General features: G+C 46.2%; 1 protein-coding gene across 2 annotated transcripts; it reads right to left on the bottom strand.

Moving 5' to 3' along the window:
• Positions 1-430: 430 nt before the first annotated feature.
• On the bottom strand, positions 431-19,973 carry LOC309798909 (L-threonine 3-dehydrogenase, mitochondrial). 2 transcript variants are annotated; one of them, XM_082611648.1, is made up of 10 exons: positions 19,894-19,973; positions 12,465-12,615; positions 10,946-11,143; positions 9,316-9,358; positions 8,378-8,448; positions 6,221-6,370; positions 5,960-6,132; positions 4,400-4,490; positions 1,741-2,010; positions 431-935 (listed from the first exon to the last, which is right to left on the bottom strand). In XM_082611648.1, exons 3-10 carry the CDS (start codon positions 11,127-11,129, stop codon positions 796-798), a joined length of 1,122 nt encoding a protein of 373 aa, XP_082467774.1. In that variant the 5' UTR covers positions 11,130-11,143; positions 12,465-12,615; positions 19,894-19,973; the 3' UTR covers positions 431-795. The 2 variants fall into 2 exon arrangements, with proteins under 2 accessions (XP_082467774.1, XP_082467773.1); XM_082611647.1 differs by lacking the exon at positions 12,465-12,615.
• Between the last annotated feature and the right edge of the window lie 58 nt (positions 19,974-20,031).

Genomic DNA, 20,031 nt, shown 5'->3' with positions numbered 1-20,031 from the left:
AACTAGAGAAAGCCCGCGCGCAGCGAAGAAGACCCAACACAGCCAAAAATCAATCATCAATCAACAATCAATCAATCTCTTGAACGTTGTGAACATGGGATTAATACGTGAGGCATTTTTTATGTTCTGATGGGATAGTAAAGAATTCTTTTAAATTGGGAGATTATCTTTTTTTTTTTTTTTTTTTTTTAAGTTTTATTCATTTATTTATTTTTGGTTATGCTAGGTCTTAGTTGTGGCCCGCAAACCTTTAGTTGTAGCATGCATGTGGGATCTAGTTCCCCTGACAAGGGCTCAAACTCATGTCCCCTGCATTCGGAGGCAAATTCTTAACCACTGCGCCACCAGGGAAGTCCCCGGGAGATTATCTTTGATAGTCTTTAAAATGTAATCTTCGGTCTCAGTCAAGAGAATAATGGAGTCTTAGGAGCGATATTTAAGTTTAATTTAATACAAACATCACATACTTCTCCCTTCTCGGAAATGGTTGCTTCATCTTAACTAAGAAGATGGAAAACTATTATGACTTAAGTCTTCATTCTGTGATTCGTGTGTCTGGACAAGGTTAGGCAGACAGCAAAACTCGAGAGGTCCTGCCACCAAACCTACAGCATTGAGAAAATGCTAAAACCAAGTCAGTTCTCCATCTGGCAGTTCCATACGAGCTTCGAAAACTCCATCCAGTTGGTCCTTCAACTCTGCATCATCTGGATTCCTCGGGGTCTGGAACCTCGGGGTTGTTCTGACTTTCCCTGGACAGCCGCCCAGGACTCACGAGCTCTCCCTCCAGCCCCTTCAGTTAGCCTGGGCCACTCTGCGCTCGGAACCGTGGAAGTTCAGCATCGTCGTCACCAGCTCCGGGAGGTCGAAATCGTGCTTCCACCCCCAGTCCTTCCGGGCGTTGCTATCGTCAAAGTTCATTGGCCAACTATCGGCTAGGACAAGATATGGAAGAGGAGCTTAAGTTATTCAGGCTCTAGATTTGCAAAAAGGTCTAGAACATTTTATTTTATTTATTTGTTATTTTTTGGGGGGTACGCGGGCCTCTCACTGTTGTGGCCTCTCCCGTTGCGGAGCACAGGCTCCAGACGTGCAGGCTCAGCGGCCATGGCTCATGGGCCCAGCCGCTCCGCAGCACGTGGGATCTTCCCGGACCGGGGCACGAACCCGAGTCCCCTGCATCGGCAGGCGGACTCCCAACCACTGCACCACCAGGGAAGCCCTCTAGAACATTTTAAATAAAGGATTATCATCCACGAAAGAAACGTCCTATTTGAAATCCCCCCTTGAGCTGAGCAGAGCAGAGCAGCTATTACGGGCACACACACAACCACCTTCTTAGATTAGAAGTCTGTCACCTCGGAGGAAAGTCTCATGCAGACTTGTCAGGTGGGGCTGCTATGCTCAGATGACACTCACACAGGGGCACAGTCACAGCCTTTGAGAACCCAGGGCTGCTCTCATACTACACCTGCTTGTTTTACGTTTAAACTGGCAAATGGTGAAGTGCCGACAAGCTGTTTATTTGGATGGTTCTAGCCCACCCACTTTAGACATCATTTCCCAAAACCGCAGCATCTGCTGGCTCTGGTGCAACAGCAGCTCCTTCTCCAGAAGGTGTCGGGCCCCTTGGGAAGGTGCTGAGCTCTCCTTATCCTCCTCCGTTTATGTTCTCAAGGACTTGTGGGGCGGACTGAAGCTTAATTTTGGCTTTGAGGGGTTCTGCAATGGGGTACCAACCTATGGCCTGTCGGACAGGATCCACGTTGTAGGTGATCTGGAATTCTGGAACGTGCTTGAGAACCTCCTGGGCCAGCTCCGCAGGGGTGAAGCTCATGGCATTGACATTGTAAGTCCTCATGGAGAGGGACTCTGCCGGGGCCTCCATGACCTCCAGGGTGGCCCGGAGGCAGTCATCAATGTACATCATCGGGAGCCTCGTGCTGGGCTTCAGGTTGCACTCAAACCTGCCATTCTTGACAGCGTCATGGAAAATCTGGACCGCGTAGTCTGAAAGAGAACCTGGTCTGTGGGTCTTCTCATAACAAAATGGTGACTGAGCCTCTTGCATTAAGGCAGTGGTTCTCAGATGTCTTAGTCTCAGGACCTCTTTATGTGCTTACAAATCACTGAGGGTCCCCAAAGAGGTTTTATTAAGGTGAGCTGTAGCAACATCTACTATATCAGATATCAACTGAGAATTAAAAAAAAATATTTCTGCATTTTAAAATGACCATAATAAACCCACACGTTCACATGTATAATATTTTATGTGAAAAAGAACACATTTTCCAAACAAGAGAAAACGTAGTGAGAAGAACAGCGTGTTTTACATTTTGAAAACCTCTCTACTGTCTTAATGGGCGACAGCGGGAATCTCTGCTTCTGTGTTCAGTCCACTGTGCTACACACATCATGTAGCCTCTGAAATACTCCACGGTGTACTTGTAAAGCAGAGTGAAAAGGGCAAATAACATCTTAGTACTGATAGGAAAATTGTTTTGACCTCCTGGACCCCTTGAAAGGGTCTCAAGGATTCCCAGGGGTTCCTAGTGCATACTTGGCGATGCACCACATTAAGGCAACATTTTTTAAAGTAACCAAAACCAAAGGCTCTTTTAAAATCCCTCAAATTTTAATTGAAGATATTCAAAGAAATGGGAAGATTTCCCATGCTCTTGGACTGGAAGAATTAGTATTGTTAAAATGGACACACTACCCAAAGCACTCTACGGATTTGATGCGATCCCTATCAAATTACCCACGACACTTTTCACAGAACTAGAAGAAATAATCCTAAAAGTTATATGGAGCCACTAGAGACTCAGAATTGCCAAAGCGATCCCGAGGAAAAAGAACGAAGCTGGAGGCACAACCCTCTCGGACTTCAGACAATACTACAAATCTACAGTAAAAAACCCCTTGGATTTTGTCAAGTATCTTTTACATTGTATCTCAGAAGCCCTCATATGGGAGGGATGTCTAATGTGGGAGTTACTGAATATGACGCATGCTCAAGTCCAAAGTGAATAATGACAACAGTGTGGAAACAGTAGGGAGGGTCCTCAAAAAACTAAAAATAGAACCACCATATCACCTGGGTCCATATTTGAAGAAAACGAAAACACCAATTCGAAAAGATACACGCAGCCCAACGTCCCTTGCAGCACCATTTACAATAGCCAGGACATGGAAGCAACCTAAGTGTTCATCGACAGACGAATGGATAAAGAAGATGTGGCACATATATATATATATGTATACACACACACACACAATGAAATACTACTCACTCATAAAAAGGAATGAAATTTTGCCATATGCAACAACATGGATGAACTTGGAAGGTATTTTGCTTAGTGAAACAAGTCAGGGAAAAACAAATATATGATATCACTTATATGTGGGATCTAAAACATAAACAAACTAGTGAATATAACAGAAAAGAAACAGACTCCTAGACACAGAGAACAGACTAGTGGTTACCAGTAGGGAGAGGGAAGTGGGGAGGGGTAAGATAGAGGTAGGGGATTAAGAGGTACAAACTACTATGCAGAAACCAAATAAGCTACAAGGATACATTGTACAGACAAGGGAATATAGCCAATATTTTATAACTATAAATGGAATACAACCTTTAAAAACTGTGAATCGCTATGTTGTACACCTGAAACTTATATAATATTGTAAATTATTCCTTGGTAAAAGAAAAAAGAAAAAAATGAAGTTAACCAGGCCTGGTCCTCCACTCACCAACGAATAATACAGGCTCCTAAACAGGCAAGTAACCAACTGCACTAGAGATGAGCAGTAACACACTCTCATTTTGGGGCAAGCTTTTCTGAAATAAAAACTAAGACAATTTGGATAAACAGCAATAAGCACAATAACAAGAGCAGCGGGAGCAATGCTATGTTCTTTCTAAATATGCAGAGTCCATTTTAATAGAACTCTCTGTATGAAGAAACAAAGGTATATTCAAAGAAAGAGGCTTTTCTTTTCTGGCCGCACCACGCGGCTTGTGGGACCTTAGTTCCCCGACCAGGGATTGAACCCAGGCCCACAGCAGCGAAAGTGCCGAGCCCTAACCACTGGACCGCCGGGGAATTCCCAAGAGGTGATTTCTCATTTGATGTCTTCCTACATTGTGGGTAACAAACGCGAAGGTCAGTTTGACTCCAGCACTGTGGGTGGCCAATCCCACTGGACTTACAGCATCGGCATGAGTTTAAGTTTAATTCAGTAGGGGGGTTCAATGAGCTTCTCAGATGCACTTCCCAGAAAGGATGCAAAAACTCCGGTCAGCATATGACTAAAAAGACGACAGATCCATCTCCACTTTGCCCGTCCATTAGAAAGCTTATCTTACTTAAAAAAAGAAATCAAAAATAACACTTACCCGTCGTTCCTCCTCCAGGTTGGGAGTCAGCAGAAATGATTCCAGGATATCTCAGGCATCGGAAGTCTAACCCATACCGGTAATAATAATACTACAAAAAAGAGAAAACTTCCTTTAAAAAGAATCTTTTAAATCAGGTAGAGCAATGCAAAGAAATAACAGCCTTTTCCTGAAACTTCATCCCATACAGTCGTATTAAAATCCTCCTAGAACTTCCCTGGTGGTCCAGTGGCTAAGACTGTGCTCCCAATGCACGGGGCACAGGTTCAATCCCTGGTCAGGGAACTAGATCCCACACGCTGCAACTAAAAAAAAAAAAAAAAAAAAAAAATGATCCTGCATGTTGCGATAAAGATCCCGCGCAGCCAAATAAATATTTTTTAAGTGAAAAATAAAAAATAAAAAAATAAATCCTCCTCAAGGAAATGAAGGCTCTAGAATTGCTAAGAGTCACTCATTTCTTTTTAACAAATAACCCTGAAGTTTTTATCTTCAAAGAATCATCATTCTGGTGATAACATCACTAGATAACACTGTAAATAACAGATCAGCCGAGAGTAAGGATTTCCAGCCTTTCTTGGGAAGGGAGACCATGCACATAGTCCTGAGCAAATCTCCACAAGCCTGTCCTGTGGTGCAGTGCTGGGAAGAGTACAGGGAAAGATGGTGACTGTGATATAGCAGATGAAGGATCAGAAACCAGCTAAAATGTGCTATAGAGTTAGAAAGACAAAGCATATTAAAAAATAAAACCAAGAGTCTGTCATACAGAATGAAGTAAGTCAGAAAGAGAAAGATAAATACCGTATGCTAAAACATATATATGGAATTTAAGAAAAAAAAATGTCATGAAGAACCTAGCAGTAAAACAGGAATAAAGACACAGACCTATTTGAGAATGGACTTGAGGATATGGGGAGGGGGAAGGGTAAGCTGTGACAAAGCGAGAGAGAGGCATGGACATATATACACTACCAAACGTAAGGTAGATAGCTAGTGGGAAGCAGCCGCATAGCACAGGGAGATCAGCTCGGTGCTTTGTGACCGCCTGGAGGGCTGGGATAGGGAGGGTGGGAGGGAGGGAGACGCAAGAGGGAAGGGATATGGGAACAGATGTATATGTATAACTGATTCACTTTGTTATAAAGCAGAAACTAACACACCATTGTGAAGCAATTGTACTCCAATAAAGTTGTAAAAATAAATAAATAAATAAATAAATAAATAAAACCAAAAAGATGTCTGAGGTTATTTTAAAATTACCTCTGATAACTACCAATATCAGGGACCTGAAAGAACAGTGCAGTACAAATAAGATGGGCAGCAAACGAAAGACGGGGTGCCATTCGAGGGGCGTGTACGAAGTGTTGCGTTAGCACAGGACTGAGGATTCCTCTGGAGCTGTCGGTACTGACCACTTGGCAAACACACTCAGTCCCCGAGCATTTCTGGAGGCAGAGATTAAGGGAGGGAGAGAGTCCCCTCCAAGGCTGAACCAGCAGGTGTTTGAGGCAGAAATAGAAAAGGAAACACGGAGTCATCTTGCCAAGTGATGCTTACCTCGCCCATGAGCTCCGCGTGGACCTTGGACACCCCGTAGATAGTCCTGGGTCTCTGGATACAGAGATCAGGGGTTGGGTTCCGCGGAGAAGTAGGTCCAAACGCCCCGATGGTGCTTGGCACAAACAGTCGCAGACCGTGCTCCTCGGCAACGTCCAGGACATTGTGCAGCCCTGAAACGAGCCGACGTCGTCAACTGGGAAACCTCTTCCCAAAGAACTGGGAAATCTGGGTCATCTGGGGCAAGATCCAGAGACTCACCAGTGATGTTCACAGCTCTGGCCAGGGACACGTTTGCTTCTCCCACTGCACTGAGCAGGGCACTGTAATGAAACAGCCACGTGACACGGTTGTTCACCACGATCTCCCGCAGATTCTTGTAGTCCAGGATGTCGGAATAAATAAACGGGCCTGCAAGGAGCAGTGGAACCAGGAAGTAAAAGAGGTCTGGGCTTGAAAAGTCCAACCGGTCTTTTCCCCTCCCCCACGGACTTTGAATTCCATTGGTACCGACTTGGTAGCAACAACTTGGACGCTCACCAGCATTTTCCTTACGGAGGATAACAAATCCCAGCCACCCCACGGCTGACAGCAGCTAATGCTTACACAGGACACACACCTGCCGGGTGCTGTTCTAAGGGCTTTCTGTATATTTAACTCTCACAGCCTTCGAGGCGGATATTTTGTTGATGAGGAAACTGAGGCATAGAGAGGTTAAGTAGCTTGCCAGTATCAAACAGAATAAAATTAAGAACCGGAGTAACGACCAGGCAACTGGCTTGAGTGGCCAAACCTATAGGCACACAGAGATTGCACCCGGCTTAAAAGTTGCATAGGCCTTCCCTGGTGGCGCAGTGGTTGAGAATCCGCCTGCCAATGCAGGGGACACGGGTTCGAGACCTGGCCTGGGAAGATCCCACAGGCCGCGGATCAACTAGGCCCGTGAGCCACAACTACTGAGCCTGCGCGTCTGGAGCTTGTGCTCCGCAACAAGAGAGGCCGCGACAGTGAGAGGCCTGCGCACCGTGATGAAGAGTGGCCCCCGCTCGCCACAACTAGAGAAAGTCCTCGCACAGAAACGAAGAGCCAACACAGCCATAAATAAATAAATAAATAGCATTCCCTTTAAAAAAAAAAAAAAGAATGTTGCACAGTTTAGGACTTCCCTGGTGGTCCAGCGGTTAAGACTCTGCGCTTCCAGTGCAGGGGGCACGGGTTCGATCCCTGGTTGGGGAAGATCTGCATGCCGCGCGGTGCAGCCAAAAAAAAAAAAAGTTGCATATTTTAAAGGAATAGAGAGATGGGTTTACAAAAACAAAAAACCCACCACGGTATAAAAGAAGTATAAATGAAGAGTTCGCCACACCTGGTTAGGCTAGAGGTAGAGCCGATTTTGTGCCAATTTCCCCCACTTTCAGCAAACTACCACTCTTCCCCACGGTAAACAGCAAAAGGCTGACACAGAACCAGGAAGGACTAGAACTATAAGAACACCTTTGAGCTGTAGACAACCTGACCAGAGGAGTCTGGGGTCTGTGTGTGTGCACAGTAGTTTAAGAACAAGTCCACGTTGAAATACGAGGATTAATTTCTCCAAAATTTAAAGTTCCTTTTCCTCATTTCAGAACTTGATCTTTGTTTGCTTTCTCTCTGAGCAAAGTTCACTAAAAACTCTGAAAGATAGGAATCAGTTTTATTCCACAGATACTGCTCCCAATAATATCCAAAGATACTATTCCACAACTTCATGTCAAAGTCTGAAGGACTCTCCTGTCCTTGGGTCCCTTGAACAAGCAGTAGCTGTACCGTAGGCGTTTTTTGTTTTTTTTTTTTTTGCGGCACGCGGGCCTCTCACTCTTGTGGCCTCTCCCCGTTGCGGAGCACAGGCTCTGGACGCGCAGGCCCAGCGGCCATGGCTCACGGGCCCAGCCGCTCCGCGGCATGTGGGATCTTCCCGGACCGGGGCACGAACCCGTGTCCCCTGCATCGGCAGGCGGACTCTCAGCCACTGCGCCACCAGGGAAGCCCCCATAGCCGTTTTATAGAACTTATGAGGACAAAACCATGAAACTTTTTTTTTTTTTTTTTTTTTTTTTTTTGCTGTACGCGGGCCTCTCACTGCTGTGGCCTCTCCCGTTGCGGAGCACAGGCTCCGGACACACAGGCTCCGCGGCCATGGCTCGCGGGCCCAACCGCTGCGCGGCATGTGGGATCTTCCGGGATAGGGGCACGAACCCGTGCCCCCTGCATCGGCAGGCGGACTCCCAACCACTGCGCCACCAGGGAGGCCCCATGAAACATTTTTAAGTGGCACAGCTGTGCCTCAAATACTCCTCTTTCTTTAATTCACAAGCCTGGTTATGAGCGGTGACACTGATGCTGGGAGCTGCCTCTCTACCTGCTCTGTGAGCCTCTTACCACTAAGGAAGACGTGCTCAGGGGGCTTCCGAATGTCAGACAGAATCACGTTGTCCTTCCCAAATCGTTTCCTAAAGGGAAAATCAAACACGCGAGTTGGTACACTGAGGGCATAACAGGTGCTATGAAAACAGGCTTTCCAACAGGAACTGTCATGTCCCATCAGCCTCCAAATCCCTCCTCCTCACACCTTTCTTCCCTCTTCGTCCTCAACTCACGGCCCTGCAGTTGCAGCCACACTTAGGGCGGCACCTCCTGCTTCTACCTCAGCCCATTATCATCCCGGTATCCATCACCAGTTTCTTCCCAGTGCCCCTGAGTTTTTCCATTTCCCTCCCCGTTCTTCTCTCCTCTTACCCTTTTTTTTTTTTTTTTTTTTTTTTGCAGTACGCGGGCCTCTCACTGTTGTGGCCTCTCCCGTTGCGGAGCACAGGCTCCGGACGCGCAGGCTCAGCGGCCATGGCTCACGGGCCCAGCCGCTCTGTGGCATGTGGGATCTTCCGGGATCGGGGCACGAACCCGTGTCCCCTGCATCGGCAGGCAGACTCTCAACCGCTGCGCCACCGGGGAAGCCTTCCCCTCTTATCCTTTTATCCCACTCTCCAAATCCCACACTGTTCCTTTTCAGTTTCTACACATACAGTACTTCCCTCTGCCCCCAAACACCTGAAAACCAAGTGATTTACTGGGAGGCAGGTCTTACTTTGCCTAACCTAGGAAAGGCAGAGGGCGAGGGACCAGCTTGGGGGATGCTGAGTCGAGGACCTGAAACAATGTCTGTGATTTGAAGAGGCACAATGAAATGCATCCCAAACGGTCATTTACATACGATATCTTAAAGTAAGCAAGAGGGGAGAGAAAAGATTCAACGGTTCAATGGGGCCAAAGACAAGCCCTGAAAAACTCAGAATTTAAATTTAAACTTTGCGAGCTCTTACCTCAAAAGGCTAGCAAGCCCCACTCCAAGCTGGCCAAGACCCCCTGGATAAGGAAGAAAAAAGTGAATCTTTAATCTAAATCTAACCAATTCAATTATTCCCAGTATGTAATAATAGAATAAAACTCTACTGGCACTCTTAGCTAACTAAGTAAAGCCCCAGGTTGGCCTGATAGAACTGAATTACCTCCTCGGAGCTAGGACAGAGATCGGGTCCAGGTAAGATTAGTTCCAGAGACAAAAGTGCTCTCCAGCACAGAGTGGCTGAGGGGAAGCCAGGGTACAGGTAAGAGCACAATCACAGAAGAGCAGGACCACCTCCTGGTCAGGAATTCACTACCGGCTTTGCCTTTGTTATTTGATGGCCTGTGAAAATTATCTGCTACGGGTACCAGAACACTCAAAGCTAGATATAATAGTTTGATATCAACCTCTGCTGGGATTATCCAAAGCACCCTGCTTCCATTAGACCTGGAGAGGAATAGGAGGGGAGAAAGAAAGAAGGGACAAGCCAAGAAGTCACCTGAAAAAAGGGGCAGATATCTGGATGGGCAAGGAGCGGCTAAGAACATTAAAGATGAGTAGTACAGCATCTTAATTTGGACGCTTACAAATGCCATTGATGGAAACGGGAGAGCTGGGGGTCTGGGAGCACCTTTAGGGGAATACAACCCTAAATTCCATCTGGGAGAAAGTAAGAGGCAGGAAGATACGGACACTGGGATTTCCTGTAAGCGTGTGTTAACATGGGACTGAAACCAGCCCACTGACGGTAACGCTGGGCCCTGGAAGATGCTCTGTTGGTGCAGGGAGGAGGGGATCAAACAACACACAGACAAGAAGCTGGGAGAGTCGGGGGGAAGCGCAGAGGGAACCGGCCTCACTTGAAACCCAGTTACAGCAGGAGAGGAGGAGGAGGAGGAGGTGCCGGTGAAAGAAACACACACACACTGAGGAATGTAAGAAGGATAAGGACGTGAAGCCAAGGGATGAAACTCTGGCAAACAGGGGACAATAAAACATGTCAGTCAAATCAGAGGGGGGCCTGAGTCAGCTGGAAGGACTTGTGGACAGACAGTCAAGTTTTCAGTGAGCAGATACAGAACCAGGACCAGGTGTTGGGTGGCTGCGAGGGGAGAGGGGTCAGCAAGCCAGTCCGTGGACAATGAGCTGCAAGTGTCAAGAGGTGATGGTGAGGCGTCCCTCGGGCCCTGGGCAGGCCCTGGCTATCTCTTCCATACAAATGTGCAGGAACTGCCTGGCCTGAGAAGCTTGGCCAAGGAAAGATGCGCCTGATTCCAGAGGCCACGTTCTATCCACACGCCTTGGCTCCCAGGCCATTCCTCGCAGGAAAGGGGAACTGAGTCCCACAGCAGCATTTTGGTCCTCTTCAGGTTCCCAGGTCCTCCCTTCAGACAATAAAAGATTTGGGCAAGGAAACCAAGCCCTGGCAACAGCGGCAAAATAAGGACAGGGGCCTTGTGCTATTTCGGAGGGAGCCAGGAGTGGAAAAGGGAGTTTCTGATGAATAAGTGTTACCTGGCGGCATGTTAGACATTCCAAAAACAAATACACCGCCACACAAAGAAAATAACAAAGCCACAAATGTGGAAAAAAGAAAAAAACCCAACCTGTAATTAAAACGCGCGGTTGGTCTGCTTCAGAGAACGAGGTAGAGTGGAAGTTGGCATCCGCTGGAATCTGCTGAGGGGAGGTGCCCAGAAACCGGCTGGGCAGGACAGGAGCCTGGCAGCCACAGGCCGGTCTCTGCAGCACCCGGCTGGCAACCCGCCGCAGCATCCAAACGACCGGCATGATCTCTGCAGACACTGTAACACCAAAGGAACAGAGTTGAGAAAAGATACATGTGCCCCAATGTTCACTGCAGCACTATTTATATGAGACAAGACACGGAGCCTAAGAGTCCATCAACAGATGAATATGGATAAAGAAGATGTGGTGTGTGTGTACACACACACACACACACCGGAATACTACTCAACCATCAAAAAGAATGAAATAATGCCATTTGCAGCAACATGGATGGACCTAGAGAGTATCATACTAAGCGAAGTAAGCTAGACAAAGACAAATACCACATATCATTTATATGTGGAATCTAAAATACGATACTAATCAACATATCTACCAAACAAAACAGACTCACAGGTATAGAGAACAGACTTGTATCAATAGTTGCCAAGGGGGGAGGCTGGGTAGGGGAGGGAAGGAATGGGAGTTTGGGATTAGCAGAGGCAAACTATTATATATAGGATGGACAAAGAACAAGGTCCTACTGTATAGCACGGGGAACTATATGCAATATCCTGTGACAAATCATCATGGAAAAGAATATGAAAAAGAATATATATATATATATCTGTATAACTGAGTCACTTTGCTGTATAGCAGAAATTAACACAACACTGTAAATCAACTATATGTCAATAAAATTAAAAAAAAAAACAAAAGAAGCAGAGTTCAGTATGTAACTGCTTACCCTCCCGACCCCTCAAAACACAAACCCTAGGCTTCCCTGGTGGCGCAGTGGTTGAGAATCTGCCTGCTAATGCAGGGGACACGGGTTCGAGCCCTGGTCTGGGAGGATCCCACATGCCGCGGAGCAACTAGGCCCGTGAGCCACAACTACTGAGCCTGCACGTCTGGAGCCTGTGCTCCGCAACAAGAGAGGCCGCGATAGTGAGAGGCCCGCGCACCGTGATGAAGAGTCGCCCCCGCTTGCCACAACTAGAGAAAGCCCTCACACAGAAATGAAGACCCAACACAGCAAAAATTAATTAATTAATTAATAAACTCCTATCCCCAACATCTAAAAAAAAAAAAAAAAGAACAAGGGAAAGAAGGCACGAATGGGGTTCTTTAAAAAAAAAAACACAAAAAACCACAAACCCTTTAACCACAACTAACACTAAGATCGCCAGCTCACGAGCAAAGCCATGTTCTGGATTCATGAATTGAACTAAAGAGACTGCTGATGGCGCAGACAGGGAGCCAGTCAAGAGCCGGCCCTGTGAGCCCAGCCCTGTGAGCCCAGCCCTGTGAGCCCAGCCCTGCAAAAAGGGGATAAACGTCACTGGTGCAAAGTGCAGGCAAACAAAGACTGGCCGAGATTTAGAACTGGAGCCGCACCGTGCTGACATCAACTGGGATCTAAAGTCACAGTAGAGGTTACTGGGTACAGAGCCGTCCACGCCAGGAACACCATGGATCCCCGCAAAAGCCTCAGATCTTCACAACTGTAATCATCTGTCCACGTACCATCGAGGTGCGAACAGGTCCCCTGTTAAATAACACAGAGCCCTGTGACTCTCGTGCTAACTCAGATGTTACCTTTAGGATGAACCAGACTAGAAAAGCAGATAGTTAAGGTAAAAAGGCCCCCAGCAATACTGAGTAAGCTGTGACTAACTTCTGTTTCACTGCCAACTCAAGGATCATTTAGAAAAGCCATTTTCTCCTCTGTTCCTAGATCATGTATATATTATTGCAGTCCAGCCCCGCTTCCTCATCAGCTTTACCCAGGCAAACATGTAACAAGAGCAGATCAGAGCTGCTCAGTTCTAACAGCGACCTTCCTGCCCCCAAAGCTCAGGCCTTTGCACTCTGCACACTGCCCGTGGCCTCCACGTCCGTCAGCTGTCAGATTTCCAACAGCACTGGCGGATGAGCCTTCAGAGCGACCCCAGTGCCCAACCCCCTCACAAAGAAGTGGCCAGATCTCAACCATCTTATATTTTGCATTATAAAACAAGAAAAAGTAAGCCACACTTGGAGACATTTCCCATTTAGGATCTGAACTTAGCCTGGCATCACACTCAGCCCAGTGCCTTGAGTAGGTAACAGTAATTCTAAGTTAAAACTGCCAGAGGTATCAGAAGCTTTCCTGCAATCCCTAAAATCCAGATTATAGAAAACAAAAGGGCAATACAATCTGCTGAAACCCTATGCTTGGACACCCTTTTGTGAGCCACAGAGGTCTTGTTCTTTAGGACACCGAAATAAGGTGAGCAGAGCCCCGATGGCTTCTGTGGGGTCAGGGGCTTGGCCCATCAGATCCCCAGCCTGAGATGGAGCCCTGCCAAGGTCCTGAGGCCCTGCATCCCAGCTAACTTTCCCAAACAAGCAGAAGACAACCTTCTGATGGCGCATCTCCGGATTGGAAGGGAGGTCACTATAGGAGAGACCCAAGCTTTTCTTCCATCATCCCTTCAAACCATCTTTGCAGCCACTGCTGACACCCGAGACCAGGTAAGAACTTTGATTCTTAAAGTCAGTTATTTCAGCAAGTTCAAGAGGATGGCGAGGAAGCCAAGAAGCAGCCAGATTTACCAGAACATCTGAAACTCAAAGATAATTCTCAGTTCCCAAAAGCAAAGTAGTGATGGCCACAGGTGAAGAAGTTTGGGTTTTTTTTTTTTTTTTTTTTCTTTTAAAGGTTGAAGACACTGGAGTCTGGGAAAAGGTAAACTCTGAAGACGTGAAACAGGGATGTGAAATACATATGACTCAGTTCATCTTCTCTTTCCCCAGAAGGAGAAAGCATGAAGGAGGTACAAATTCTTAATTGAATGTAAAGTATTTTAGTTTAACAATGTGGACAATTCATGCTTGAGTTGGTTCTTATTCCACAACTATTACTAGTTAACATCTGATGCTCATGACAGGCCAGAGGCCTGTGAATGTCTTTCTGAATTACAGCATTTAACCATGGCAAGCACCACCCCTCTCAGGGAACCCAGTTCCTAACCATCGAGCAGCTCTACTGTCCCTATAATGGGATTGCTTTGATGAACAATGCATGTACATTAAAGACAAAACCAAAAACCCTCCAACCATCTCCCGCATGAAGCTTTTTCAAGTCAAGATTATTATCTTGCCACTGTCAAACTCAATTTTATACTTTTAAGGCAGCAGCTCTCAAATTTTCTGGTCTCTGGACTCTTTCTTACAAATTGGGGACTACAGAGAACTTTTGTTTAAGTGGGGTCTATCTAACAATGTTTGCTGTAGTAGACAGCAAAACTGAGAAACAGTTAACCTATGAATGAGTTCATTTAAAACCAATAAACATGTTAAAATAAACATATTTGATGAAAAGAACTGTATTTTCCAAAACAAAACATTTACTGAGTGGCACTGTTTTACATTTACTTGTCTCTTTGATGTTTTCCTTCATAGAAAGCAGCTGCATTCTCACATCTGCTTCTAACTCAATCTGTCTGCTGCTTTGATTGAAGTAAATGAAGAAAATCCGGGCTCAAAGCAAAGCAGTGGGGAAAGGAAGCTGTATTTTGAAAGCCTTTTCAGATAATTCTGGGTACTCATCTTGGATATCCAAAACTCAACACGTGGTAGTTTCTTAAAGGTTAGTTGCAATGTAGAATCTGAAGCCATTATCAGTGAACTTTTGCACCTGCTACATTAAGACCCACTGGTATATTTAATGCTTTGAACACATCTTTTTTTTTTTAAGATGTTTTTGATATGGACCATTTTTAGTCTTTATTGAATTTGTTATAATATTGCTTCTGTTTTATGTTTTGGTGTTTTGGCTGCAAGGCATGCAGGAATCTTAGCTCCTGGACCAGGGATTGAACCTGCACCCCCTGCACTGGAAGGCAAAGTCATAGCCACTGGTCCGCTGGGGAAGTCCCTTGAACACATCTTTTACTCCTGCATGGTTTTGTAATTTCATACATTGTTTTTGGGAAAATATTGGTTCAGTGAGTTATGCAGAGCTTCCAACTGTTAACACACTTCACTGTACAATACCCAAAAGTCATACTGGTTGATATCACTGATCTCATCAGAAAATTCCCAAGTATTGGGAAGCTGTCAAATTCACGGTAGTGGATACAACTTAACTTGCAACAAATACCTTGGGAGGCTCGCTTGGTTCATTTTTTTAGAAAATGTATGCCGATTATCCAGGTATGAATAACTATCGTTTGTCAGTCATTCTTTCAAGCAAAAATGGTTCTCTATGGAAAACAGGGACCAGTTCATCTCACAATTCAATCACACAAAATGCTTTCTCTCAAGACAACCATCATATTTCAATATGGAACAAGTACATCCACAGCTAAATCTTTAATTTGACAAGTTACTGTATTATTAGAAAGTGGCAGTGTTATTATTTCTTTCAATGCTTTTTCATCCAAACAAGGCTTTATTGTGTGTTTCTCCAGCCACTGCAATTTGATAACCTATCTTAATAGCTTTTTCTTTTCTAGTTTGGAAAGCTGTAACAAATAATTTTTGGCTTTTAAAGAGCTCACCATATCTACATTTAATTCATTCATTTTATTTTTCTTTAGATGATGAATGGTTGGTCTAAGAATAATGCTATTGGGACCAAAATACTATTCAAAAAAGTTCTATGGCATCAGACACATAAGACAAATTTCTGACATCCGTAAAACTTGATGAAAGCCTTCATATTTTCACGTATTATTTAGTTCTGCACATTTATTTGGAGTAAATTCCTCTTTTCATGAGTCAGAGAACTCCGTTATGTCGTCGTTTCATTTTTTTTTTCAGCATTTATACACATGGTACAGTTTTGAGTAGAAAAAAATCGAGTCCTCTAATATCCCCCTTCTTAAACCATTGATCTATCCTTAAATATAAAAATATATAAATTAATTTCCTTTTATGTTAGAATAAAATATTAAGTTCAAAAGAATTTTTATACCATTTAAAATTTTAGAAAAGTTTTAAAATCAAGACTATAAACTTTTTGTTCTTTTTCCATATACCCACAAGACTCAATTTAGGGATTTCAAAGTAATGACTTATTAAAAGAAAACAGTCCCCAGAGATGATAGCAGCTATAACTGCAGGTAGCTAGTAAGAATGCAAAGAAGTCTAAGAACAGAGTTCATCTCTGAAAATGCACATATTTATACTCAAAGCCTACTCTCCTTAGAAGATTCTAGAAACACAAGAGTACACAAGCACACATCTCATTAGCCATCAGAGGAAAAGCTCATCACAAGCCATTTGGCCTCTAGAAAACTCCACCATATACCTGAGAGAGAAAGAATGAAAAAGGCAGACAGTCTCTTAGTATTTTTTAAAAAAATAGCCTTGGGGGCTTCCCTGGTGGTGCAGTGGTTGAGAGTCCACCTGCCGATGCAGGAGACACAGGTTCGTGCCCTGGTCCGGGAAGATTCCACATGCTGCGGAGTGGCTGGGCCCGTGAGCCATGGCTGCTGAGCCTATGCGTCCGTACCGCAAAAAAAAAAAAAAAAAAAAAAATAGCCTGGACCTCATGGACCCTACAGAGGTCTCAAAGAACCCCAGGGCTCCCCAGATCACACTTGAGAAAAGCTGTTCTAAAGTAAAACTTGCTTTGCCAAGCTAGTTATTAAACTTATACAGGGGAACCGTCAAAGATGACTGAAGATCAGATGAGAGTCCATAGACCTTCTCCCCTAAGCACCTTGCTTACTTTAAGTCCAAGGGATGAAAAAGAAACGGGCCAACAGACATTCCTCCTTAAATAATGGAGCGGCTCCCCAGCCCAAGCCTCTGTTACATGACTCTTCCTGTCTCCCGGCATTTACCCTTTCTGCACTCACCAGAGCAGAACTCTAAGAAAGCAGTGGCGTCAGGAAGACAGTGGGGTGATAGAGATACAGACTCAGAGCCCAGCTGGCCTTGATTGCTTGGATGTGGGGCAACTGGTGAAGGAATGGAGGAGAATAACACAGGCTTCCAAGTTGTGCTGCTGTAAGCACGGGCTTTCTGGAGGAGCAGGTCAGGTAAGAAGACAAACAAGCTTGGCTTTGGACATGTTGGTTTTAGTGCCAGGTGCCAGTATGGCTGCCTTTCCCATGGAGCTGTGAGTCCCACTGAGCAGTTCCTAGCAGTGCCTGATGCATGTCAGAACTCAAAACACCATGTCAAACAGGTAGGCAGGAAGAAGAAACCAAGAAATAACAGGGGTTTGTCTACACCACAATAAACAGAATGTCCCCTGTTGTCAGAAAACATTACTTCTGTTTCTTGGGGAAAAAAACCTTAATTCAATTGTGATTGCTCTGAAGATGGATAATTCTATTTCAGAAATATTAAAAGAAACTCCAATTTGAAAACCAACGAAATAGGCCTTTTCCCTGAGAATGCGCCATCAATTTCCCTTAATATTCTTGCTGTCTTGTGTTTTCCCCAAATTTCTAGCTCTAATCATCCTCAGCCACGGAGACAGTAAATAAAGATGTATTAAGTAATGTCTCCAGCACATTTAGCATGAAGCTAAAAGCATCCAGCCTCCAACAGATGAATGGATAAAGAAAATGTGGTATATACATACAATGGCGTATTATTCGGACTTGAAATAGGAGATCCCGTCACATGCAACAACATGGATGAACCTGGAGGACATTATGCTGAGTGAAATGAACTGGTCACAAAAGGCCAAATGCGGGCTTCCCTGGTGGCACCGTGGTTAAGAATCCACCTGCCAGTGTGGGGGACGTGGGTTCGACCCCTGGTCCGGGAAGATCCCACATGCCGCGGAGCAACTAAGCCCGTGCGCCACAACTACTGAGCCCACATGCCTAGAGCCCGTGCTCTGCAACAAGAGAAGCCACAGCAATGGGAAGCCCGCGCGCACCGCAACGAAGAGTAGACCCCGCTCGCCGAAAGCCGCACGCAGCAACAAAGACCCAATGCCGCCAAAAATAAATAAATTTATATAAAAAAAGGCCAAATACAGTATGATTCCATTCATATAAGTTATACCAGTTATCTAAAGTAATCAAAAAATCATAGAAACAGGAAGTAGAAAGGTAGTTGCCAAGGGGTGGGAGAAAGGGGGAGGGGATACGAGTATTCAATTAACAGGCATAGCTTCAGTTTTGCAGGATAAAAAATTTCTAGAGATCCACTGTGAATATACCTGACAGTACTGAACTGTACTCTTAAAAATGGTTAAGATGGTAAATTTTATGTTATGTAATTGAAGCCACAAACTTAATTTTTTTTAAAAAATCCAGCCCCAAGAAATGGTCAGTGCATGCATATACTACTGAGGAGTTAGAAAATTCGCCCAGTGGAGATCAACGCCACCCCAGAGACCCATCAAACCCCCGTCCCGTCCAAACTCCCCAGCCCTTGTCTCACCGATCCCCCTAAATGGTTCTTTTCCCTCTGCTTATAAACCTGCTGAAACCTATTATTCTCCTGCAGCCTTTACCTTTCCTTCCCATCTCAAGGATCTCCAGAGAGTTCCCTGCCCCTCCACGTGGGGCCTCTTGCTTTGCACCTTTCACCAAAGGTCAGCCACTGCCCAGTTGACAACTTCCTGGTCCCGGGGACTAATGACGCTTCTAAGGACTAATAACGCTTCTAAGACACATTTGCAAGGCAGTCTCCGCTTCACATCCTCCAGCTCATTAAATCATAAAAGCAAACGTGTCCTCTTCATAGTAATGACCCAAGGAAAAAATCAGGCACCTCAACTACTGAGCGCTGACGAAGCACCTGCTTTCCTGAACTCTTACTTAAGCCTCAGAGTAACTCTAAAGCTGGGATCTTGTCTCCATTTTGCAGAAGGAATTTTGACCCGCCCAAGGTCAGGCAGATACTAATTACCAAAAGGAGGGGCTGCAAACCAGGTCCGTTGAGTCTCAAACCCTCCTTCCATCACCCCCACTCTTCTCCCTCAAAAGAAGAGATAACATCAGGTACCCAAGAGAGAGGACAAAGAGGAAACACCCTCGTGGTGGCGCAGGGGGCACCTTCCCCGCCGCCCCTCCTCCCCTACAGCTCGGCTACTCCTCCTCGCCGCTCCCCAGGACGAGAGCACCCACGAGCCGAGGGCGTTCAAGGCCAGGCACGGCCCTCCCTCGCCGCGCGAGCCTGCGTACACTACCTCGCCAAACCTCAAGTTTCCCCGTCCTTAGAAAGGGGGAAATGATCGGACCACCACATAATAAAAGCAATTTACAAAGGCACTTAACAAACTGCTCAGTGTAAAGACTCCATCAACCAGCTGGTAAAGTCTAGACTCAATGTGGGGTTGATCCGAAAGCCAGAAAGCGTCGGGGGAAAAAATACCGGAGCTCTCAGCGTGAGCTACAGAGGGTTTTACAGGGAGATCTGGCTTCGCGGAGCGGGCACCCCCATACTCCCTCCTACGCGCGCCGGCCCGGGAAAGGGAACCCAAGAAGACGCGAGGACTTGGGCCGTACGCGGGTCTCCGGCCTCCGCCTCCCAGCATGGCTGGATAAACCGGTTTTATGAGAACAGCCGCTCCCGCCCCTATTCCCTGGCAGGGTGTGCCCTTCCGAAAAGTAGGAAGGGCCGGGAGCCGCGCCTGGCGACCCCAGCAGTGCCCCGGCCCTCCCCCGGCCTCCCAGCTCCGCGGCGACTGCTGGGGACCCCCGCTCGCGCCCGGGAGCGCTGGGTCTCCAGTCCCGCGCCGCGTCACACCGATCGGGCCAGCGGGGGCCAGGTGGTCAAGGGGACCTGCACCGTCAGTCTCGGTTCTGAAGAGGCTCAGCTCCCGGGGTCAGTCGCCGGGGAAGCATCCGGCCGCCTCCGCACTGACCTTCCGACGCAGCCGCCCAGAGATGCTGCGCTGCTGCGGCGCCGGAGCTGGAGCTGCAGATGCACTGGGCCCGAAGTCCGGGAGCGCGGAACAGAAACCAGAACTTGCCGCGCGCGGCGCCTTTATAGTCTCTGCGAG

The sequence above is a fragment of the Mesoplodon mirus genome, assembly GCF_964341445.2.
Source record: "Mesoplodon mirus genome assembly, chromosome: 1".
NCBI lineage: Eukaryota > Metazoa > Chordata > Mammalia > Artiodactyla > Ziphiidae > Mesoplodon > Mesoplodon mirus.
The sequence above is the reverse complement of the archived record's forward strand: the minus strand, read 5'-3'. Positions and strand labels throughout refer to the sequence as shown.